Source organism: Camelus dromedarius, chromosome X (assembly GCF_036321535.1).
Source record: "Camelus dromedarius isolate mCamDro1 chromosome X, mCamDro1.pat, whole genome shotgun sequence".
NCBI lineage: Eukaryota > Metazoa > Chordata > Mammalia > Artiodactyla > Camelidae > Camelus > Camelus dromedarius.
In genome coordinates, this window is record NC_087472.1 from 25,937,789 (window position 1) to 25,963,120 (window position 25,332).

General features: G+C 43.8%; 1 protein-coding gene across 6 annotated transcripts in view; it reads right to left on the reverse strand.

Annotated features, from left to right (window-relative positions):
- Window positions 1–1,471: 1,471 nt before the first annotated feature.
- The window catches only part of LONRF3 (LON peptidase N-terminal domain and ring finger 3), a 36,622-nt gene continuing 12,761 nt past the window's right edge, over window positions 1,472–25,332 (reverse strand). For 3 of the 6 annotated variants that reach the window (XM_064482812.1, XM_031445520.2, XM_031445522.2), the window contains 8 exons: window positions 24,946–25,132; window positions 24,095–24,185; window positions 15,955–16,069; window positions 13,643–13,764; window positions 11,346–11,504; window positions 10,575–10,737; window positions 9,415–9,564; window positions 1,472–6,301 (listed from right to left, as the gene is read on the reverse strand). In XM_064482812.1, coding sequence (XP_064338882.1) covers window positions 6,146–6,301; window positions 9,415–9,564; window positions 10,575–10,737; window positions 11,346–11,504; window positions 13,643–13,764; window positions 15,955–16,069; window positions 24,095–24,185; window positions 24,946–25,132 — 1,143 coding nt within the window. In that variant the 3' untranslated portion in view covers window positions 1,472–6,145. Of the gene's footprint in view, window positions 6,302–9,414; window positions 9,565–10,574; window positions 10,738–10,825; window positions 10,904–11,345; window positions 11,505–13,642; window positions 13,765–15,954; window positions 16,070–24,094; window positions 24,186–24,945; window positions 25,133–25,332 lie in introns of all 6 variants that reach the window. The other 3 variants (XM_064482811.1, XM_031445519.2, XM_031445521.2) reach the window with 2 other exon arrangements.

Below are 25,332 nucleotides of genomic sequence, written 5' to 3' on the forward strand. Positions count from 1 at the left end.
AAGAAGCAGTGATCTCCCCAGTTCCCATGGCTGTGTTGAATATTCCCATCATGCACCTCTAAAATCCAAGAGAAGCAAGATTTTTATAGCAAAACTAGACTTAGGTTAAGCAAGTGATTTCAGGACTTAATTTCACTGCACTTGTGGTATGCAGAAATTGTGGATATTGACTTACTGGGAGGCAGGTGGTGTTCTGTAGGAGGGCGAGAGGGCAGCAGTTCAGTAAGCAGAAGACAGAGTTTCCCAGGGCTTTCTAATGACTTTGGCTAAGACGTGTATAGGTGGATAGTGAACATGGGTGGCCAGTCAATGTAAGAACCGGTTGAAATGGGGACATCAGTTAACAGAAAACTGAAAAGGCTGGGAGAAGTGGGCTTCAGGATCTAGAGGCAGGGCTCCTTGGGGCCTGCACTTTTCTGCCTGGACCAGGGCAAGCCTCTGCGTTAGGCTGACCATGGACAAGTCTGGCTGGGAAGTTCCTGTGTTACCTGGAAGAAGCCAGTATGGAGAGTACTAACACCAGCCCCTTCCCACCCCACCTCAGCCCCTCCTGGAAGTGATGGAATTAAAAACCATAAGGGAGGAAGGGAAAGTTTAAATATCTAGAAGCCTGTGGGTCTAGGCATTTGGCCTTCCCTTCTCTTGCTCCTACCTTGTTTTGAGACTGGGAATTCCTTCTAGGGAGGCCTCTTTTGCCCTGGGGAACTCAAAGAGTGGAGCCCAGAGGAGAGGAAGCAGAAAGTGTTGGTTTAGGCTTTCTTTGCTCAAGCAAGATCTTCTTTTTAGATGATCCAATCTAGTTCTCCAGAGAGAATTAGGCAGGCACTCTGGGCAGAAGAACTGCCTTGGAGGGAAGATTGTACCTTCGGCCAGCATGTGCTCTATCTCATGAGAACCAGAGAGTTGCAGGCTAGGCACAGAAGGGTGAGGGCCAACAGAGCCAAGCATTCCCTCTGGGGCCTGGTTGGGCAGGAGTTCTGACTTTTCTCAGTTACCCCCAGAAAATCCTGTTACAAAGAACAAGGTCAGGCCCAAGGGGAGTTTTCTGTCGTTTTGGGTTTTTTTTTAAATTGCTCTACTCCTGTGTCTTCTCTTCTTCGGTGGTAAAACAGAACCTGTATAAAGTCATCGATGGCACAAGACCAAAATCTGTGCAGTAAAGGGGATGAGATGCTGCCAAAGCCCTCGGGCTGGAGTCAGTTTGGTCAACATGGCTCATTGTCCCAGTCAGTTTTACCAATTTTCCTGTCAAAGGGTTCATGCTGCGGGCCTTAGCTTTAGCCTAGTGTTGAGAAACCATTTAATTGAAATAAAAACGTGTACTTTGCTTTCATGAACATTTTATCATGCCAGAGAAAACACAGTAGGTAGCACGCTCTGCTTTAAGCAAACCCAATATATGGATGGATTGACAAATAAACTAGGAGCAGATTATTAGCAAAAAGCTTCCACATAATTAGTAGTAACAAGCTTTTCTGGTGCATTTTTAAACAATTAATTTAATCAGGTCACACCTGCCTCACTGTCACATACATAAGAGCTTGCTTTCTGAGCGCAGGTCTATTTTCTTACAAGATCTTCCAGTCAGACGCATTACAATCAATAGGAACAAGAACAAAATATATGTTCTGATCACTTTCCCTTCTATTCAGCTTCAACAAAAAGATACTGAAGTAACTCGAGCAATTCTTGCCCTAAAGTACAGGTACAGTTGTGCTAGATACAAAGTGAGACAATAGGAAACACTTTTTAATGAACAACAAGCTTTCACAGAGACTGTCTATATCACATTGTTATTACAACATAGATGAGCTGAAACTTCTTTTGCACAGATTTGGAGGAAAGAAGACCCTAAAGAGACATCAAGCATATAGAGGTAGTTGAATAGCAATACGGGAAGGAAAACAAAAGCATTAATTCCCCTTTCAGTTCATTACAGTGCAAGAGTAAAGTGGCTGCATAAGAAACAACTGGAATTACAAACACAAAGACACATTTGCCACTGTTTAAATGGCTTGCTTGATATTTTAATCCTGGCATTACTGAGAACTGCAGAAAATGATGGAACTAGTTTATCTAAGGTAAGCCTATGATGCCACATTGACCTATTTGCTTTCCTTTGATTTTGTTGTTTATTATTGTTGCTTTGACGATAGATAAATGTCAGGCAACTTTAAAAATGATGCGTAAGCTACAGTGTTGCTTTGTAAACTTCTGTTAATCACATTTGCTGCGACAAAGTTTTAAATGGCTACAGAGTCATGAAGCAAAAGCTTTAAAATGACACCAGGAACAGAGATTACAGGCACTTCTCTCTCAAGGTTAACTTAGCGCATTTGAAAATACCCATTTGTAAGGGAAAATGTCTTCATTTCACCTCTGGATGTGCATAATCCAGATTATTAAATAGTCGAACAGTGGGAGTGATCATTATAAGAGGAACCAAATACATACTTTACTTGGCTCCTTTCCTTATTTCTCACTGCACTCAGGAAGGGCCACAAATTGCAGCCCATGCTGCCAGCTGCTTCTTAGAACTATCTTTGATCAAATCAAAGTCTCACTCCTCAAGCCCAAGAATGGGCTGAAAAATCTGTCCTTTTCCCTTATTTGGGCTGCCTTCCATTTGCATCTCGATCACACACCTCTGCTATGATTCTGCCTTGGGAAACAGAAATGGATGCAAAGTCAACAAGTTGGGAACTCAAGAATTAAGTCCCCAAATAACATTCCCATCTTGGAAATGGAGTTGGTGGTGGGGAACACAGTCCCCATTGGGTTCCTGTTCATCAACAGTATGTGATCTATTGACAATAAGAGACCTCTGGGTGCTGTGAACCAGCCTTAGAGCTCCATTGCTCCAATGGCCAGTCACAGGGGATGATCTGAGCCCAGTCCGGCTCCACAGGCAGAACTGGAAGTGCCACACAGGCAATGAGTGACTCGACTAGCCCCAGCATGCTGAGGCAGCATAGGACTAGAAGCAGTCGGCCTTCAGAAAAGGCAAATTGTCAACAGAGTCAGTTCTCTGCCACCCCCACTCAAGTAAGGGGCAAGCACTCTTTTCTCCAAGTTGTCTACAGAAAATTAGTTTTATCATTTTTCATTTTCTACATTTTGCTGGTTATTAGCTAGCAGCAATAGTACAGTACAAAGCAGAAAGGCATAATGTCTGCTTGGTACCTAATATATATACACACATGTACATATACACACACACATATATATACACATCTATATACATCTATATACACATACACACACACACACACACACACACACACACACACACACACACACACACACACACAAAATAATCTACTAGGAAAAGACTAGGCCAGTCACAATAGGCAGGAATAAACTAACCAAATAAATGGCACTATCTACCAAGGGGGAAGTCGTGCCCTTCTGGTCTAGATTTAACCTTACGTTTTTTTCTCTGTATATGCTTCATTCCCTAGCTTTGCAGTAAAATCAATTTACAAGCGGTGAAATGGTCATGTCCAATTGATTACCCCATTCAAATACATACCAAAGAAAGCCAAGGCTTAGCCTGGCAACTTGCCTCCCACCACTACTGAAACCAAAGCTGGCTGCAAAATAACCCCAATGCATCTCCAGGCTAACTGAGAGGAAAGTGCAATTCTGCCCTGCTGAGCTCTACATTTGCTGGAGTTGGGTCCTCACTTAGCAACATGCAATATTCTGTAATGTGGAATTTTATACATTTTAGAGAGCAGGGAGTGATGAGTTGGTCATGGTAACAGAGCTAGAACTTAAGGCTTCTATGTTATCAGAAATTCTACATCTCCGAACAACGCTACTTTTTAGCCCTCTTGAAAGAGGAAACATTTCCTGGCACAGAATTCTCCCTCATCTCTGACTCTCATGTATTTTCCAGTCTTTTCACTTTCCCAAACAGACTTGACCCCCAAAGGAACTACATGTAAATCATCAAGTTATGGTCTGGAAATCAAAGGTGTGGATTCCCCCAGTAAAGTTAAAAGAGGTTGGAAATGGGTATTGTGTGTAAAGGCAGGGTTTTATGCAAATATAGTCCCAATGATATTCTGCAGCTATGACTGGTCTAATCATAGCTAGCATTTGTTAAATGACTTCTATGTGCTAGGCACTATGTTAAGTGATATACATATATTATCTCATTTAATGTTATAACCCTATATGCAGTATTTATCACCACCATTTCCTAGATGAGAAACTCGGGCTGGGAGAAACTGAAATCACAAAAGTAACATATCTAGCAACTGGAGACATTTATGACCCTTTTCTTTGCTTCATTTACATTCGATAGCAGGCAACTAGTTGTACTAGGACTGTGCTGTGACCACGTGGTTGGGCACCAGGTGGCAGTAACCACGCCTATACTTTCACTCTTTACCAGCCCAGTGGGGCTCCAAGCATCAAATCTGGTAACAGAGTGTTCTGAAAACACAGTGTTCATTAAGAAAGGGCAGAAAAGATCATTTGGTTTCTGCTTACGGGAATCTCTTTTTTGTCACCTGGATCATCTCATTCTCCCTTCTCTGTTTCTGGCCACAGGTGGTAATGGAAGAAGTCAGACTGATTGCTTGAAGCATTAACCTCTGGCTGGAACAGAGTGGATGGGCCGCATGTGAGTCACACACTGCAGCTGTCCGGAATCACATGGTGGCGGGGGGATAATTTGCTTGAAGGGAGGAACAACACGATTCACTTCTTCCCTGCCCTAATCTTTTCACTCTGTCATTATAACACTCTTGGACTCACGGTATTTTTCAGGTTCTCCTGGCACTAATGACATCAAACTAGCAGTAAACCAGCTAGACAAGGGCTCACTCTTACCTCCTGACCACTATTCTTCCCCTGTACTGAACTCTCTGGCCCATTGCAGCTAGGAGGAAAGATAGTCTTTAGATAAAATCATGGATTGTCTGCTTCCTTTAAAAAGATTCAAAAACCAAAAAGATAGTTTGAGGATTTTTTTAAGGGTTCTACTTTTGTTCCTGGCTTCTTTACACTTTTCATAATGGACAGTCCTTCATCAAGTGTTTCCACACATGGTAGCCAGGTCCAGATCCTCAGAACCCTGGGAAAAGGTGGGGTGTGGAGGCTAGCTGGGCATGACTGTGACACGCCAGACCAAAAACCATTCCCTCTGAAGGGTTAAATATTCTCCTGCCTAAAAATTCCATTCTTAACTGCACTGGGCAGAAATTAAGATATACTTATAATTAGATTGCAGAAATAAATGCCTATAATAGATTGTAATAAAAGACACTCCTCTAATTCATCTATTGATTCCAGAAAAATAATTCCTTCAGCCTGGCTCTGTATAACATGTAGAAAGTGGATTAGTTTACTTTACCCTGGCTTATTCCATAAGCGAAAACAAATCCCTTAAGTATTTTATATTGTTTGATTCAAGCTGAAAGCAAAAGGGAATCTGTGAAGATAAATGATCTTAGCATGATCCTGATAGATACAAAAATGGTTCAAGAACTGGGATCAAATATAGCAAAATCGGTTAAAGCAATATTGCACATTTCTAGTATTGTTACTTCCCCCTAGGTACATGGAAAACCACATCAATAAATAATTTTCAGTAATGCACACTTAATAGTTACATACATACATGAGGAGAAAAAGGATACAGTAGTGCAAAAATAAATTATTAAAACAGAAAGAAGTATGAACATTATTTTACACAATGCCATGTAAAACCTGAACTGTTTGGAATGAGACCACAAGTCAGGGAAAAAATGCACAACATGATTAGTGACTTGGCTTCACATTTCAACCACACAGTCATTCATCTATGAAAGACAGAAAATTAAAGCAAAACCACTTTAAACTTTGAGAAAATTTTTATGTCAAAATCAAAAATTTTTTTTTTCTTCTGGGCTCTTAAACAACCTCTGCTGTGCATGTAGTTGTGCAGCATGTCAAGAAGCATCTTAAGAAAGAAAGTTTCAAACAGGTCACATCCGTTCGCTCTTTCTACTTAATTTCTCTCTGTGATTCATAGCAGGATAATGCCTCTGTTTGATACTTCCTTCTCAGATGTTATTGCAATTAGATATATTTACAAGACGACTCCCCCAGGGCAGTGGGGGAGCGTGGGAGCTCCTTTGCAGCAATCCACTCACTAGTTTTGGTTTCGGGATATAAAGGCCAGGACCCGCCGAATACCGTTCAGTCGATCCTTTAAGGACCTCATTGCTAGGAACGGGAGCTGAGCTCGGCTTTCCAATGGAAGAACCGCTAACGTCCACCAGCACCAGGCTGGACCATTCGGGTTGATCTGCAATAGAGAAAAGCAGTGGGCTCATCCTATCCCCGTGGAAGTAATACAAGTCCGCAGGTTTCCAAAGCCGCAAGGTAAACATCCCAGGTGGAACTGCTTCTATGTGTGGCAGAGACTGCTGATTACCTACCTATGTCCCTTTATCTTAGTTTGGCATACGCCCACCCAGGGGGAAGGAAAAGACTACATTTCTCAGACTCCCTTGCAGCTAGGTGAGGCCATAAGACAAAGTCCTGGCTAATGAGGCGTAAAAGAAAGTGATATGTGACTTCTGTGTCATGCTCTAGAAAAGAAGCACGAGCCCTCGCCTCCTCTTTCCTTCCTTTTCCCATTTGCTGGAACGTGGACGTGGTGATCATCAGCCTTCTTCAGTCAGGAGGATGAGAGCAACATTCAGCGGACAGCAGAGCTCTGTCATGAAGAAGCCTGGGTCTCTGAATGATCTGGGATAGATCTGCCCTAGCCCTCCACGACTTACGCTCTCTGTCTTGTTTAAACTACAGTTGTTTTTGGTAGTGGGTAAAGCAAACAAATTGATATCCTAACAAATACACCATACCTTCTAGCCTGTGTGATTTTACGAGCTAAACTATCTACTACAGTTGGCCCTCTGTATCCATGGATTCAACCATACCTGTGGATTGAAATTGATTGGTTGAATCTGCAGATGTAAAACTTGTAGCTGCAGAGGGCTGGCTGTATTCGTTGCATTACATCATTTCAGATAAGGGATTTTGGTATCCACGGGGCCTCCTGGAATCAGTCCCCCGCAGATACCGAGGGACAACTACTCAGTCTCTTCCACCTCTTAGATCCCGTGTGGACCCTTTGGCCTGATGCATACAGCATGGGGGCCTTCAGCTCCCATGACCCCTTACGCTTTGGGTGTCTCTTACCTCCCTTCATTTCCCTGCTTCCAGCTGAACGCAACAGAATCCACATAGGCCAGGTCACTATAGGACCACAGCTAGCTCCTCCCCCAAAACCAAAGCCTATGATTCACAGCCCCAAAGCACAGCAATCCCACTTTGCAAAAATTCCAATTGGAAAACACAGTCACACAGAAATGTAGACTGTCCCAGGTTTCCTCTTAATAAAGAGATTTCCCATCCCACAGAAATCCTGCACCAACATCCTGCTCGTCAGCAGCATCCCAGGCACACATTGTAGACATCAGTGACTTACTTCCTACTAAGCCTGGCTCTAGGACTGCAGAGAACCACATTCTGGTCAAATCACCCACAGGTGGATTAGTTGCCTCCAAACTGGCCACCTGATCTCCCTCAACCCTTGCTGCCTCTGCTTCTCTGTGCCTCGAGCTTCATTTGAAGTGTTTTTTGTCCTCGCTGCAGTATGTGACATGCTCCCCCTCCTACAATCAGTTCTGAATATTAGATTGACAGATCCTGAACTCTATTTCCCAGGATCATTAACAAAGATGTTTAAGCTGATGTTAATATATGTGGAGGTTTCTAAGAAATCTCCTCCAGAAGCTTAGAACATTCTTGTTAATGAGACCTGGGACCGCTGGGACTGCAGCACTAACTGGATCAAACCGGATGGGATTTTTTGTTGTTGTTGTTGCTGCTGCTGCTGCCACTACTGCCAGAGCAACATGGTAACAGTCATAATAAGAAACAAAATGAAACCTAAGATTTCCGCTTTCTGTGTCACTGAGCCCTCATGGATCACTGTGTAACATCTGTGTTTTCTCTTGTGGAAGATGCTGTTATCACTGCTGATTGCTACCTTCTGCCTGACTAGGGGAGAACGCTTTCCAGAAGGTGAAGGGGAACATTCTGTTTGCTTGTGAGCTTGCACAGAGCTCCGCTGGAGTCCTGAGTCACAGGGGCCCAGAGCCAGGAGCTGAATCATCGGGAGGCACTAACTGGCCTTTCTCCCTCCAACATTCGTGATGTCTTTGAATGGGGGGTAAAGGAGCCACCTTTGTGGTCTGGAGAAAACAAGACACTTCAGCCCATTAGGGAACAGACTGGTGCTTTACAGCCTCAGAATGCAAGAGGAAGAAGAGACTTTAGAGACTTCCTCATCCACATCCCTCATTTCAGAGATGGGGAAAAACGCTGAGAAAGGGGAAGGGACTTACCAGGATCATGCAGCTAGAAAGGTAAGTAGGGCCAGTCTTTGGGCAGGAAAGTCAGAATGTACATATTCTATTCTACATTCTACAGAGTCACGAATGTGTGTAAGTAAAGAATCAGGGAAGTTATGGTGGCAATTATGTAGGAGAGCCAGCTCAGAACGTGGAAAAGGTGATGGTGGGAAAAGTTCTGACTGGCGTATTTCTAGCCTTGTCCTAGAAAGAGAGTATGCCCTGACTTACAGCAGGCAAGCAAAGCTTGGTGAAACTTAACCATCTCCATCTCCATCTCTGGAGAGCTTGTGATCTGCAGCTTGATCTCTCAAATGGATCTGTGCCCCCAGGAAATAGACTGATCCAGTAGCATTAATGAACTGTCTTCTAGTATAACTCAGCCAAGGGTAAATTTAAGGATTGGGTCAGTTTTCTCAAGAAAACTTGCTCACCCCTGATGAGGACAATGACAAAGGTCTAGGCCTGCAGGACCAAGCATGGAGGGACCTGGGTGTGAAAAGTTGCTCTGGTCTTGCAGTTGGAATCATGTAAGGTGGCTAGCCCCAGCTCCTGGCTCCTGCAGCGATGGGGGGATAGAGTTATGAAGCCCTCTGGAAGCAGCAGCCTTTGGTCTCAGCGCCCTGGGTACCCTTCCTTTTCTTAAGCCTGGCTTGGCGTGAATCTTTTCACCCTAACACATCACCATGGTGGGAATCTGGACTCCCATGAAAGGTTCTTCTGTTGATGGTGCCTGTGTTCCCATCCTCTCACCTGACTTACCTCTCAAAACCTGTCTTGGATCCAAGTTCCTGCTGCTTCCCTTTAGTTACTCCAATTCTGACTTGGGATCCTTTTGGTCTTACCCATGATGTCCACTGCCCAGCCAAACAAGACCGATTTGGGTCCATCTTCCTCTCTACACTTGATTTGCTGGATGGAACCCACAGACCCAGCTAATCACAAACCCTAGGCTCTCTCATCTGGTGAAAAATTACAAAGAGACATTTTTATATACCTGGGGATCAGCATCCTTTTCTGGCATTGGGCCAAAATGATTGAGTATCCGATTCTTCAGAGATGATTTGAGTGAATGAAACCATGATGACGCTTGCTCATAGACACAGTTATGTAATCCCATGAGCTCAGCACAATCCTCTCCTTGAACCTGAAAGTATCAGAGTGGAAGTGAAGCATTCCACACCTTCTCTGACACGCCTACAGCCCCTTTTGACACCTGACTCTTTGAACATCCACCCTGTCACACTATGGGAAGGTTCGCCTTTCCGGCTTTCTCCCGTGTGGTATGTGAAAGGCTCCTCAGCCAGGTGATGGACTGTGTGTAAACACTGTTGAGGGTGGAGGATGGAGAGAGGTTCAGCTGGTAAATGAGCTGAAACAGCAGGACATACAGAGAACCAGTGATGCAGATGCAAACTGGCCTGAGTGGAGGCATGATGCCAAACTAGGCTGTGCAAGTTCATGCCTCTGTCCTCTTCATTTTCGACTTCTGCTTTCCCATTGCTCACCGGGAAGAGGAACACCAATGTGTCCACGTCTCAGTGTGTAACTCTATCTTCCAAGTCAAATACGTGTATTCATTGATCAAATATTTATTAATCTTGTATGATGTAGTGAATGTAAATATGAACAGATATGGGATGATTTATCTCTTCTTCTACCCATTAATCCAGGAAACCAAGGATTAACTGGACATGTCATCTTTCCACCTTATGGGATGATGAATTATTGGGAGGGGCTCTTGGCCAGGTTGCACATTCACAAATATAAATGTGCATGTGAACCTACAATTATCTCAAAAGAAAAAGGTTTAAAATATAAATAAATAAAAAAATAAAATACACATGTACGGATCCAGCTCCAGATCTTGGTCTCCCTGGCAGAGACCTAACTCCTAGGCTGAATGGGCCCTGGAGTTGGTCTGGCTTGGCATCTCTCATGCATGAATATCACTCAGCAACTAGGCAGGGAAAGCCCGGGTGCTGGGCGCACTTACTGCCGTTCCACAATCAAACAGCAATCAGGCAGCATTCAACTTCGCTACAGCCACTTGGTGAGAAATCACAAGACCCGCATCAGTGCTGAGAGACCCTTTTGCAATCATCTTGGTCTGTCAAGCTACAGGGCTAGCCAGGCTTTGGGATTCTAGGACCTCACCTTTTGGTCTTCAATGTATTCGATGTCAGCTGTGTTGTAACCATCCCGCTGGCCCTGATGGAGGACCTTGAAGCGCCTCTTGCCTATGCTGTCAACCACCGAGCGGCCATCGGCAAAGAACTGAACATTTCTGATCTCTAGGATGCAGCCATATTCCGCAAACCTGTTATTGGGAATGGAGTCAAGAAAGTAAATTCTTGATGAGTTTCTTCTCTGGCCTCCCCTGCGCCTCCCACCAACATTGCAATGACCTCATGTTGTGCCTTGAGGGACTTCTGCCTTCTTGCCTGTCCCAGGGTCTATAGCTGCAATTACACCATAGGCAGTGCCTGTGTGAAAAAAATCTTAATGTATAGCTGCTACCATTTATTGTATGGTGCTCAGTACTTTACATGCATTATTAACTCACAAGTCTTCCCAACAAACCCAAAGAGGTAGGCACTATTATCATACCCATTTTACAGATAAGGAAACTGAGTCACAGGTTAAGTAACTGGCCCAAAGTCAAACTTGCTCCAAGGCTGGAGCCAGAATATGAACCCCGACAGTTTGACTCCAGGGCCCGTGCTCTTATAAAACAAGTTTTATAGTATATACCACCAATTTAACAAAAGATTGATCCTGAGGTTCCTTTAAATAGGCAGCTTCTCACATGGTAAACTAGGGGCTAGAGGGACCCTGATCCGTACAGACGTTCCTGGGAGGGCCCCAAAGTAAAACAAAAGCCCCTGTCCACCCAGCGTCCCTTTACTCGCATAGCTCTTCACTTACCCTTTGACAGGATCTCCAAGGCACATGCCAAACTGCCTTGTGCCTGTCTCAATGCACCTACGAATCATCAGCCGGTAACAAGGTTCAAAGATGTGCAGGGGACAGGGAACCGTGGGATAGGCCATGGTACACACAAAAATAGGCACGTTCTTATTTAAGCTGTCAGGAAGAGCAAATGACATGGATCTCACAGCATTGGAGCAGAACACAGAAAGGTTGGTCAAATGTCACCATGTGGTTCCCCCATAGGAAGGTGAGGAGACATCAAGTGTTGATGGCTGATAAAAAATACTAAAATGCAACTGATGCTGTGGGCTGAGTCCCACTACCTGGTGCCCAGGTTAGCCTAAGGGCTAAGATGAAAAATGACATTCTATACATTCTAATTTGGCTAAAGAAGTTCTCTAGTACCTTTACGTTGTCGGTGATAGTTAGACCTCCTACTTTCCTTTCTTTCATGCTCTCCACTCAAAACAATGTCTCCAGGTGTCTTGCTGGCAGTATGGGGAGGGGTACTGGTGGTAAAAGTGGACTCAGCTCTCCAGAGGGATGGTGGGAAAATCTCTGCAAGGTCCCCGTGAGCACCTCACATTTACAAAGCCCCTCGAGGATCTGCATGGCAGGCCCAGCTGGGAGGAGGGGGGAGCAGTGGAGAGGCAAGAGTCTATCCAGCCCAGTGACGGACAAATGTTCCTGTGCATCCGAATCACCGGAGGCCCGTCAACCCAGATGACCGGGCCACTGCACCCCCAGAGACACGGGTGCATTAGCTCTGGGATCAAGACCTATGAGTCTGCCTCTCAACATGTGCCCATGAAGATTCAGACCTACAGCCTGATGGGAAGCCACACACCAGATCAGCTGCCCCTGGATCACTCTTCTCTTATCTGTCTAGTAAATCCAATACAGGGACATCTACACCTAGACCTACCAATAGATAGAAGATCATTTGCCCAAATCTCCAAAGGATTACGTTTAGGATTCCCTTAAAGAGAAATCCCCCTAGTATATTCCAGTGTTTGTTAATAAGACATTAAAATGATATCTGAGAAGAGAAGAGGGCTCAGAGGGACTCAGGTGAACTTAACAATCAGAAATAAAGATAAAGATGCCCTGAGTAGATCTAACATGTCAATAAGAAAAGAAGGATTTCATTTCTAGTTCCCCAGAAAAACATGTGATTCAAAAGGCCCAAAGTGTTGGCAGTATAGAAACGCTTTCTACAGGGTGGGGATAAAACCAGAACAGCTTTTGCCACTGAGAGCTTCACACTGAGAATTCCACTGGGGGTGGGAAGGGGGGAGGGCAGCAGTATAAGAGGCAAAAATGAGTGATTTCCTCCTGCTTTTTCTGCTAAGCGAGCTGTTCTTCCGGCCAGGCAGAGAGCTTGGAGCCTTATTTCCATCTCCACCCCTCCTCTCTGCATCTCACAGTACCTGTGACGGCGGAGGAAACATCATAGCAAGCAGCATTCTTACTACTACTTTTATTAACTTCTTACTATGCACTAGGTCACTTCATGTTCATAACAAATCCACAAGATAAGAACTGTTATTATCCCCAAGTTACAGATGAGGAAACTGAGGCCCAGAGGGGTTAAGTGACTTGCCGAGGGTCATGAAGCATACTCACTTTGTGGCAAAACTGGGTCAGAAGCCCAGGCCTGGGTGACATCAAAGTTCTTAACCTCATGGAACCTCCTTATGTATCTGAAAACAGTCTTCTGGATACAGTTCACCCTTGGACCACACGGGGGTCAGGGCGCTGACCTTCTGCACAGTTGAAAATCTGTGGATAACTTATAGTCAGCCCCCTCCACATACATGGTTCCTCCGTAACAGTGGTTCCACATCCGTGGATTCAACCAACCGCTGATTAGATCGTGTGATACTATAGTGTTTACTATAGAAAAAAATCCACATAGAAGTGGAAGCGTGCAGTTCAAAACCATGTTGTTTAAGAATCAACTGTACTTGGTAAGTTCCCCTAAGTTATTCCAGTTTACTCCTGCCCATGGCACCCATTACTAGTGCCAAGATGTGACCTGGTCAGTGGTTCAGCTTAGGTTTCTTCAGTGCTGTGCTGGTGAATGTGGAACAACTGGCTTTCTGGGAGGAGGGGGCAGAAAGCCCTGGTGTACAGCATTTGCCAATTTCCATGGTGTAAATACTTTCACTATGGCCAGTTTCAAACTACCAACCTGGTATCACTAAATGAGGAGTTAGGAAGAAATGTGCACTTTCAGTTCTAGGAGCTGGTATGAGTGAAACTGAAAATAGAAATGTGCATATGCATACTTAGAAAGTTCTTCCATTTCCTCTTCATAAAGCCTCCTTCGTTCCTTGAGTTCTTCTGGAAGGAATTTAGCTATTAGCTCTTCCATTATGACATTTTTGCTGTACTTTCTTGATGCCAAGCACTATATGGGGAACAAGGCAATTAGATATTAGGCAGTCATCACAAAAACACAAAGCGCTTCTGATGTAATCAGCAGAATAGTTAAATGTCCCATACACTGGAGTAATTTGGACCCACACATTGGCAACTGATACTATCATGATGTATGTATTCTCTGGAACTTAGAGTTTAGTTTAAAAAAATATGCAATTATTTTTACAATTAGAAAAAAATATTTTAACCTGAAAAGACCTGCACTGAAGTTTTAAATGTCTCAAGGTTTTCCTAAAACATTGAAATTGAGATCATGTTCTTGTCACAAAAAAAAAGGGGGAAAATCCTTCCTTTCCTTTTTCTGATTATTGTGTTTACAAGCTCCCGGAAATGGTCTCCATCTGGTATATGCTGAAAGTCTGTGGTCAAAAGGTCCAGGGAAATAAAAGCAATTTTCAATCATTGATCCTTTCCTGCCCTCCCCTACTCCCACCCTGCCCTGGTGCTTGGCTTCTGGATATTTCAAGCCTACGTATTTTTTTCTCCTCTAACTTCAGTTTAAAAAAAAAAAAAGCTAAATACTGGTGATTTTGTTTGCCTATTTGTTTTTTTATTATACCATCTAGGTACCACTGAAATTATGTTATAAATCCTGATTTCAGACTCTAACTCGGGCCCAATTATCAACTGTCACTATTACTCTCCTCCCAAACACCCCTACCCCATGCATATCCAGGGATCTGTAAGGAGTGGGTGTTTGACACTGTGAACCAGACAATAGGAGTGAAAACATCTGCAGAGAACTGCGGGCTATGGAAACTACCCACACAGGCCCAGCAGGGGGAGCTCCTGAGTATAAAACTGCAGGCTTCAGACATTTTTTTCCTTTCCCAGCATGGGCTATGTCTGTTTATTCCGCAGTGAACACAATCGGAATAAGATATTTATCTCTCTGGAAAATGGTGCAAGTGTGACCCTATGTGGATATACAGAGATAGGTAGGAATATCTTCTAGCCCCTAAGCCAGGACCCTACAGCATCTGCCCCCAGGATGCCTTCTCAGCCACTGCCATTGTCTGGCTGCAGGAAAATTGGCTGTTTTGCCCAGTCCTAGCCTTTGGGGGAAAAAAATGCCTCAGGAAGTAGCCTATCCAAGAAGGAGGTGACTTCTCCACTAATGCCAAAACAAAAACCCAGGAAAATCACATACTAAAATTTTAATGGTAGATTTTCTTTCTTTCTGCTTATCTGAATGTTGCAGTGTTAACCACAACACAAACGTATTATTTAAGTATAAGGACCATGAGCTTCTTACCTACAATCAAGACAGCAAATCTCACCTCTTTACCTAGGCCATATATGACACTGGCCACCACCCACACCAGCCTAACACACACCCTCAGGGCTATTCTGGATGTTTATTTCACTCCCTTCCCATAGTTTAAATGTTGCAGTGCTGGGAAAATTCAACACATGACTTCTCTGGATCTACATTCACCTAGAGATAGTCTTGTGTCTCCAACCTCTCCTCAGGGGTGACAGGGGTCAAGGAACACTAATACTGATTGTAAAATGTGGCCCACAAGTCCCTGAGAGGGGGAAACAAGATGGATTCCTGGATCTTCTTGTGCTATAGAAAATCACATCAGGCCCACTTGAAAAACAAAGGTGGCAGTTTGCGTGATTCATTTTAGAGGACCTGGATGCCCCAGAGATTTTCAAGTAGCCAAATATCTGCTAATAAGTACAGCTGCAGCTGAGGAGTGGGACAAAGACCACAATGAAGGTCTGTGAGGTTTTTTTTAGGGACCTGGAAGTGATCTCTTCAAACCACGGAATAAAACATGGATGATAAGGGGACGTCAGAGCTCATCTAGTCCAAGCCCAGAGAAGACAAAAGATTCACCCAAGATGACAGTGAATCAGGTGCCATGATGGGCTTTGAACCAGGATCCATGTTTATCACCATTTTGATGCCTTTGTTTCCAACATAAGTTAATTTCACCACTGACTAATTTCACTATAAAAAGCTAGATGTTGCCTCATTTCCCTGAAGGGCTTTGTGGAGGGGGAGGGGTGGCTCTAAGACAGGAGAAATAGATGGTCTGAGGGGGTGTTTTGCCCTAGCACAGTGCAGTGGCTTGGGATCCAATAGGATACTGTCTTCGTACCCAATGCCAATGAGCTAACCCAATCAAGAAAAAAAACAACGTTTTACCTGTGAAAGGCCATCTTTGCACAGTGGACACTTCGCATTGTGATCTAGGCATCTTTCAAGGCATTTTAAGCAAAAGGTGTGTCCACAAGGTGTTGTGACTGGCTCATAGAATAATCTGAAATTTAGGAATAAAAATGGAAGAAAACTACAATAAGACGAAACATAAAAGACAGAGCTATTCAATGTTAAGGTTTCATAGTATTATTTGGGAAATTCTATGCGTGGGGGTGGGAGGGGATTCTTTTTCCTTTTTGTTAAAATCCCTGCTGTTGTTGCACTTCAGAAAAGCACTTGCTTTTTATTTCTGAGCTGGATTTAAAATAATGCATTTATTAAAATTTAGGACATAGCTAGATCATTTTGTAACATTAGTTCTAGTCAGTCTCTTCCAGGGGATCCAGATTTTTTCCCTGTCAGGTCCCAGAAAAATGGAGATGAATGCCCAGAGTGTCTGAATAGATTCCATTCTAAAATATCTAGCCAACCTGTTCACCTGAATATGTGTAAACACATAGATAAACAAACACAGAGATAGATAAATACACATGCACACTCCCACATTTAAGCACTTTATATCACATTACAATGGGAAAAGACTAGGATTGTTGCTAACCTTGATTTCATTTTTCACCTAAGCAATGTTTACAGCCTGAAGGATCTCGAAATTGCACCTGTAACAAACATATAACTGCCTTTTATATGGATGAAGAATTTTCCTAGGGGCAGTAGAGTAATATTATTAATGTTCCTATTGATTGATAGACACACACACACACACACACATATATACATATTATCCATACATATACTTTAATTAGATCCTATTTTAATTGCTTTGCAGGAGCTGGCTATTTTTTTAAAGCAATCTGGGGATCCTTTAAAAAGCTGTTCTGTACATTCAGAGATTCATGGATTTTTTTTCTTTTTTCTTTTTCTTTTTTTTTTTTTTTCTTTTTTTTTTTTTTTTTTTTTGCTTAAAGAAAGGCTCACCTGCCGCAGGACCACTGGAAGGGGGCAGCTGAAGATGATGCTTCAGAAGTGGAGCTCGCATTCACCAAGAGGACAGAAAGAAGGGAAAGACGCCTGACTAGCCTATTTTGACCTCACAAGAGTGTTCAGTTGAGAGGAAGAGGCTGCAGGCTGCACAGCGCCCTCGTGTGGCCAGGAGGTGCACCAGCCGCCTAGCCCACCCAGCCAGGCTGAGCAAAAGAATCAAAAACGTCAGAGTTGAAGGACTTGAAAAAAAATTGAACCCACCAATCAGAATGAAACTGAGGTCCAGAGGAGATGAAGTCACTGGTCTAAGAGTACACAACCGACTGTTGGCAGATGAAAGTCTTTCCAACTTCCCCTTCCAGTCGTGTGGCCTTTCTACTAGAACAATGATTCTTAACCATTGCTATGCATGAGAATTACGTGGGTTGCTTTTCCTTTAAAGAGCTTTACTGATGTATGACTGACACACAATAAACTGCACATACTTAAAGTGTACAATTTGATAAGTTTTGACACAGGTACACACCTATGAAATCATGTGCACAATCAAGATAGTGAACATACTTGTTACCCCCAAATGTCTCCCCATACCCCTTGGCAAACCTTCCTTCCTGCTCCTCCCCACACAAGCACCCTCATCACCTGGGGAGCTTTAAAAACTACAGAGGCGCAGGAACTCCCCTACAGAGATTCAGATAAGTTGGTCCAGGGTAGGGGCCAGGCAACAGGATTTTTTAAAGTTCCTGGGACGGTTTTAATGTGCAGCCAGGGTGAGGATCATTGTATTACACAATCCTACTAATCTCTGTGAAGGTGAATTTTCTGTATTGGTCTCCAAACCTAATTATCAGAGTCCCCAGTGGAGCTTTAAAAACATAGACATGGTAAAGTCTCACTGGATAAATTTTAGGATTCAGGAGGTCAAGGGGAGTGGCAGAGGTTTGATATTTCTAACAAGCTAATGAAGGTTTGGACTAGGAGAGAGATTTTCATATATTTACTATTTTCTACTTTTTTAGTATGATCAACCTATTTAAAAAATAGCTAATTTGTTTAACAGAATTAATAAATTTTAGTTACTAAATTGCCCAAAAAGTAAAATTAATTTTCAAAAAACACTCTGATGGAGATCCTAACCAGTGCACCAAGGCAAGAAAAAAATAAATAAAAGTATGAGGATTGAAAAGGAAAAAACCAAGTCTATCTTTATTCACAAATGGGATGATGATGAACTTAGAAAATCTAAAAGAATCTACACAATGATTATTAGAATTAATAAGAATTGATAGAATTAGCAAGGATGCTAGATAAACACAAGTTCTATATACCATCAACAAGCATAAGAGAATACATTTTTAAAAAGATGATATTTACGATTGTTTTTAAAAATCAAGTGCCCAGGAATAATTCTAACAAAAGTTGATGAGATCTCTACCAGAAAAAACTGTAAACACTTCACTGAAAGAAAGTAAAGATCTAACTAAGTCCCAATAAAAACCCCAACGAGTTATTTCATTTGTTTGTTTGTTTTTGTGGAACTTGGCAAGTTGATTTCTAAACTGTATAAGGCAAGGCAAAGGGCCAAGAAGAGCTGAGACACTTTTGAAAAGCAGCAGTGTGGGATGACTTGCTCTACCAGACGTCAGAACTTGTTATAAAGCAGTAGTGAATAAAACAAGGACAAAGAGACCCGTGGAATAGAATAGAAAGCCCAGAAACAGACCCAGACCCAGATTATTGACTTATGACAAATGGGGCACTTCAGAGCAAAGGGGGGATTTTCAATACGTAAGTAGCATTCTCAGTAAATGCTATTTGGGATAGTTGGCTATCCATAGGGGGAAAAGAAGTTGGACCATAGCTCACACTATACATGAAAACCAATTCCATGTGGGCTGTGAAAATAAATGTGAAAGGCAAACAGTAAAGCTTTTAGAAGACAAAATATAATGTCTTTATTATCTCAAGATTAAAAAAAAAAAGATTTCTTAAACAAGACACACACAAAAACCTACTAACTGTAGACAAAAAGATTGATCATTTTTACTGCATTAAACTAAAGAACTTGTTAGTGCATCAAAAGATGCCATTAAGAGAGCAAAAAGGCAGGCCACAGAGTGGGAGAAGATACTTGCAACACACACGACTAACAAAGGACTTCTATCTAGCACATACATAGAGTGCCTACAACATTGGTAAGAAAATGAGAGAGAACCCAGTTGAAACTGGGCAAAGAGTTATATGCACCAGCAGACATAAACACTGTCCACAGTAACACTATCCATAATAGCCCTAAACTAGGAACAACCCAAATATCCATCCATAATACAACTGATTGTGGTAGATTCATACAATGGACATGCTAATGAAAATGAACAAACTTCACCTACATGCAGTAATATGGATAAATTTTTATCCTGAGGGAAAGAAGCCAGAACAAAAGAATACATCCTAGATAATTCAATATATATAAAGTTTTTTTTTAAATAGGCAAAACTAAATTGCACTGTTTAGAGATGCGTACATGGGTGGTAAAACTATTTTTTTTAAAAGAAGAGATCAAAGTCAAGATGATGGTTTCAGGGGCAGTGGGGGAGGGAGATGTTTGGAAGTGGCATATGGGTGGCTTCTGGAGTCTTGGCAATGTTTTCTTTCTTGGGCTGAGAGGGGTTGCATGGGTATCCTCTTTACAATATTTTGTTAAGAGAATACATTCATGATTTTATGTACTTTTCCACTGTATGTATTTTACAATATAAGACGTTTGTCCAAACTGTGATTTGCAGGCTGATTTGGGGAACCACTGCTGTGATCTAACTTTAGAAGCAGCCAAACCAGACGGTCTCATTCCCTCAGTGATTTGAGACCTGAGAATCTGAATGCTTTTTATACATTATTCGATGATGTTAACGATGAAGACCGAGTGATGAATCTGTGTCTGCAAAACGACTTTTCCAGAGAATTTAAAAATTGGGCCTTTTGTTCACTTAAGATGTAATCCACATACAAATAATAGTGATATAGCTGGCCAATGCATTGCAATAAATACTGACGTTTAGTGAGCAGATGAAATGGACACAAAATGATACAGCAACTCTTAGCAAGAGCTGTGATTAAAATGCTCCTGATCTGAGTGATCACAAACAAGAATGCTACCACAGATGCTGCATAATTATTGCTTTGAAATAATTCAAGGTTCAGATGCTTAGAATATATCAACTTTCAATACTCAGCCCACTTATACACTCAGGCTGACCAAGTAAAGTGAGTGGGAACAGAGGGAATATATTTCTCTTGCTATCCTGGATGTGTGCAATACTGTTTTTGATATAAATTAACTTTACAGAATAGTAGGCAGTAATTATGATTAGCTCTCTTTCACTCTTGAGGAAATTCAGACTCAGACAGGTTAAGTAACTTGCCCAAAGTCACACAGCTAGCTAGCAAGTAGCAGGGCTTGGGATGTGAAGTTACATGTGATTCCCAAGCCTGTCTTTGTTGTCCGCTATATGACACAGCCACGACGGTGTGCACATCTCCACCTGGAACAAACACCACCATCTACTTGTAGATGCAAATACTCACACTCACACATGCACACCCTCTTCTCCCTCCCTGTCTCTCTCTTGCTTCTCTCTCCCCACCGCCAGAGAGAGAGACAGAGACAGAGAGACACAGAGGCTCTCTCTCTATATATACAGAGCTAGAAATAGATATATCCTCAAATTCCTCTTTTATTTACCACTTTAGGCAATGATTTTGGAAAACACTTCACGGAGGCATTTATAAATCAGAGTAGGCCCAGATTTTCTCACAAGAAAGCATTTTACATTGTCACAGTGATGGAGTAAACAATAGTAATAATAAATGCTTTCAGTTAGATGTCCGCCCGGATAAAATGTTTGGCTTGTCGGGAAATAGCTATCTTTTCCCACCAGTTACATCCTTGTATTGTGCTCTTTTGCTGCTATCAAATGAAAGCAAAGAGAGAATGAGGAGGAGGGAGGAGGCGGGGTAGGGGGTTGAAGAGAGAGAGAAAGAGTGAAAGAGTGAGAGAGGGAGAGAGAGAGGGGGGAGGTACTGACTCCTTAATACCCAGCTACTGGGGCAGCTAAAACTAGGTTAAATATAAAGCTTTTTGTTTCAATTGGCAAAGAGGTCAGTGGGCCATTAGGCCACTGGTTCAAATATCAAACATTCCTGTTCTACATCTCAAAATATCCTTGTCACCCCAAAGGTGCTGCCACACAGCAGCCCCCGAGGTGGCCCCCAGGGCTCAGGGACTGGCTCGGGTAAATCTCAAGGGAGGATGTGCAGTCACTAAAGACTGAGGAGCAGAGTTCTGAGGTGCTGAAATCAGAGTACCTTCCCTCAGCAGAGCTCTCCTGACCCAGCAAGGGAGATCCGGAGACGGCAAAGTGCCTCAGCGCACCCTCCAAATACTGTCCCATTCACTCGCTCCACCCTTTTCCCTGGGGAATTTAGAGGCTGCTGCTGACTTTCTCTCTAGAATCAGAATAAATTCACGCTCTAACTTGTCTTCTAGCAATGCGGCACTGTGGGACTGTATTCCATCCTAGAAACGTGCACAGGAGGTACAAACGTCTAGTTTCATGACCTGGCAGATTGTTTGAAAATATCTCTGCTCTTAAATCCTCTCCCCACAAAACACATGAGGGTCATAATAGAACCTAATAATCACCCTAACAACAACAACAACAACAACAACAACAACAACAACAACAACAAGAAAAACACTGAAGAGAGGCGGAAACAGGAAGTTTTTCAAGACTGCAATAATTCAAGCTAAAGCATGTGTTTGAAATGGCCTCTGTCAACATCTGATTTATGACTTGGAGACAAACCCTGTCGGGAGGGGGACTGACTACCTGCTTCTGAACTAGGGCTATGGTTTTAAGAGCCTTGAAATAAAAAATGCTCTCTAGACTTGGCAGGTTCCTTCTACCATAAAGCAGCTAGAGTTCCCCTGGAATTACCAGCCCCAACAACAGCCACTCGGGCAAAGATGGGTTTTTGCTTTGAAGTATCATTTAGAAAAGAGGACAGGACAAGGGAAATAATGGCTTTTAAACTCAGAGTGAGCAAACTAGAAGGGGGTCTTATCCTCTTGGTGTTTATTTCTTGGACCAAACTTATAGCCCTTCTCTGAAGCTCCCTGTTGAGATCAGGGACAAACAAGATGGAAGGGAGAAAGCAGAGGAAAGGGAACAAAAGAACTTCAGCCTCGGGATTCTTAGTCCTCAGGGAATGCACAAGCAGGATGAGCCTGTGTGTTTGATTTCGCCAGGAGGAGGGCTGAGGAGGGCAAGTACACCAAAGACCTGGGCTTTCTGAGTGAGCCGAATCAAGTCTCTCAAAGTCTGACATCTGAAAGGCCAGGGCTCATGTCACGGGCCATAGCCACAGAGGCGTTACCTGTTGGGGCTCACTACTCTGCTCGGAAGCAGTTTCTCTCTCTCACACCTTGGCTCTGACATGACCCACCTGCTACTTTGCTGTGAGCAGGAGAGTGAGGTGGCAAAAGGGAGCTGGTTATACAACCCACCCCACCCTCGCCCTCTCCAGCTGAAACTCCGACAGTGTGTGCAACGCTCTCTTCCAGGGCTGCTGCATTCATTTACTAGGTCTGTCTGAGCTTATGAGCAAATCTGACAACGCTAATTTTTTTTAAGAGAAAGAAAAAGTACATGTTCGGGTACCCGCTACCTTACTCATTTTTATTCAAAGGACAGGAAAAGTCATTCCAAGTACAAACTCAAGGGAATGCTGTGGAAGGCGTCTGGGCCTGTAAAGGGCAAGAAAACACCCAAGGCGCCTCCGTTGGCTGGATCCCTCTCTGCGTTGAACTGAAAGATTTTTCTTGACATCTCTTCTCTGGGTTCAACCATCTTAACAACTTTTGCGCAAATATGTCAGCCTCCTTTTGATGCTCTTTTGGAGAAAATAAAAGGCACATTTGAGAATCTACTGAAAGCTGTACACCTTGTCCTGGAAAACACACACATGCACACGCACACGCACATGCAAACACACACAAACACACTTTTACATACAATTTCAGGGAATTCATAGATCTTTTAGAATTCATGCATAGAACCTCTTCAGGGGTCCAATGGGCCTAAAGTTAAAGAACCTCTGGTCTAGGAAAAAAGTTAATGGGCACTATTCTAAGTGTCTTAAATGGATTTTCTCAATTAATCATAACAACCCCACAGAGCAGATACTACTGTTGTACTGATGAGAAAACAGTGGCAAAGAAAGGCACCTGCTCCAGCTCAAACAGCCAGTCAGTGGCCGAGCCTGGGTTGAAACCCAGGCCATCTGGCTTTGGAGTGCCTCCTCTTAGCCACAAAGTCACAGCTGTGAAATGAAACAAATGAAAGTAATTTTTTTGGACACAGACCACAATGTAGCAGCTTCCCTTGTGTGTGTGTTGGGGGTTGGGGCATGTGGGTAATTTGCTCCTCTGGAGATCTGAGAAAGCAGAGATGATCTGGCACCGGGTGGAGGAGAGACGCTTGGCTAAGTAGTTCATGGCCACTACTAACTACTATTCACAGCACAGAACAAAAACTAGTCAGGCCCTCTCCTTGGCCTCTGAAGAATGGGCCTGTGGTAGTGACATTAGCCCCTGGGCTTTGAGATCCTGAGCTGGTAGTCAGTTGAGATTAGTTCCAGAGTCACAAACTAAAATATCTACAAGGGGCCAGGAAATCAAGGCGAATGTGAGAGAAAGGCTGGTGTAAGGCAGTGGGCATGGGTGGGGGCTGTGACCAACTGGGAAGTGCGTATCTGGTCTCAAAACATTCACATTTAATAGCAACCCCCCAAATCCCATGAAGGCCAAACAAAAGACATCCAGCCTGTGGGCCATCAATCTATGATCTCTGAGTAGACCATTTCCTTCCCGCTCTCTAGGTATTTCCAAGCCAGGAGTGCAGGGAATGCAATCGGTAAGCAGGGGACACAAGCTAGCCTGTGGGACAGTCAACATTGCAATTTCCATTCTGTTAGAACCACGCCTTTATGTGTTAACCCACCAAGCAGGAGGTCACACGCAGAGAGGTCCAGACGCCAGAGAGGAAGAACCCTCGGGCAGTAAGTGACAGTACACATCACATACCTCATACAGAGGGAGCATTCAAGGTCGGAGGCGTCAAAAGATGCGAGCGGAACACTGAGAGCAGGTTTGGCCCCTGGATCAGTGGGAGGATCTGTGATTTAGAAAGCGGAAGTCAGAGGTGAACCAACTTTGGTTTCACAGACAGTACTTCTGATGCAAAAGAACCCAATTATGTTTTCAGTCTGCCACTCTCACCACCTCCCAAAGAGTTGATCGAGTGGCCACCTGAGCCACTGAGGATGAGGTACCTGGAAACAGGTGCTGGTAGGTTTCTAGCAGCCCCATGGAAAGAGACACGCACGTCAGGGAATGTCCAGGAGCCCAGGGACTTCATTCAAATGCAACAGGCACCTCACAACACACAGAATTAGCAGCAGCAACTCGGTGGCCTGAGCCAGGCTTTCAAAGCTGATACTGAATCTTGGTGCTGCCAGCCTCTCTTGGAAAGATATCAAGCTGCAGCTGCTGCTTCTCTGATGCTGACCTTGGGGAACGCAACTGGGAATGAGCAGAGTGAGGCCTGGTCACACTGCCCTGGTTCTACCTTCCTGGAATGGGGAGGGTGGTAGGTAGAAGTTGGCCTGAAGGAAGTGACACCATCAAGGGCATGAGGTGTCGTTACTCGATGCTGTGCTTTGTAGGCCTTGGCTTTCCCTGACAATGAGTATCGAGCACTGGCAGGATGCTCGGAACTATTCTCCCTGGCCCAGAGGTGGCTGGGCTGAGTGCGGGAGCTGGGACCACATCCCCACTCCGCCGTGCAGAGCCCTGACATGGAGGGTGGTGACTCGCAGTTCCTGGTGAGCCTAAGCTCCACCTCCAAGTGCCCTTCTCCCAGGCAGAGTCCGCACCTGGCTTGGAGGCTTTCTTAGGCACCTCTGGGTCTTGGGCTTCAGTCTGACAGTGCTTCCTTTTCTTCTCCTGGCATTTGCCAGTCTTGCTGGAGGCAGCGTTCCCCCTCCCCTCCTCTGCTCCTCCCTGGCCTCCCCTGGCTGCCGCTGCCTCCTGACTGGAACAGTGTGGGAGCTCCAGCGTTTCCTGGAGGAAGAGAGAGCCAAACATCAGGATCTACTTGGGACCAATGTTGTCCTCTGATATTTCTCCCCTTGGGGGACAAAGAGAAAACAGTCCTCATCACCTAGAGGACACATAGCCTAACCGGGGGCAGGCAGATGACAGGCTTCGCACTTCTGTCCACAGCATCTATGACACAGGCAGGCCCAGCTGGGGCGGAGCAG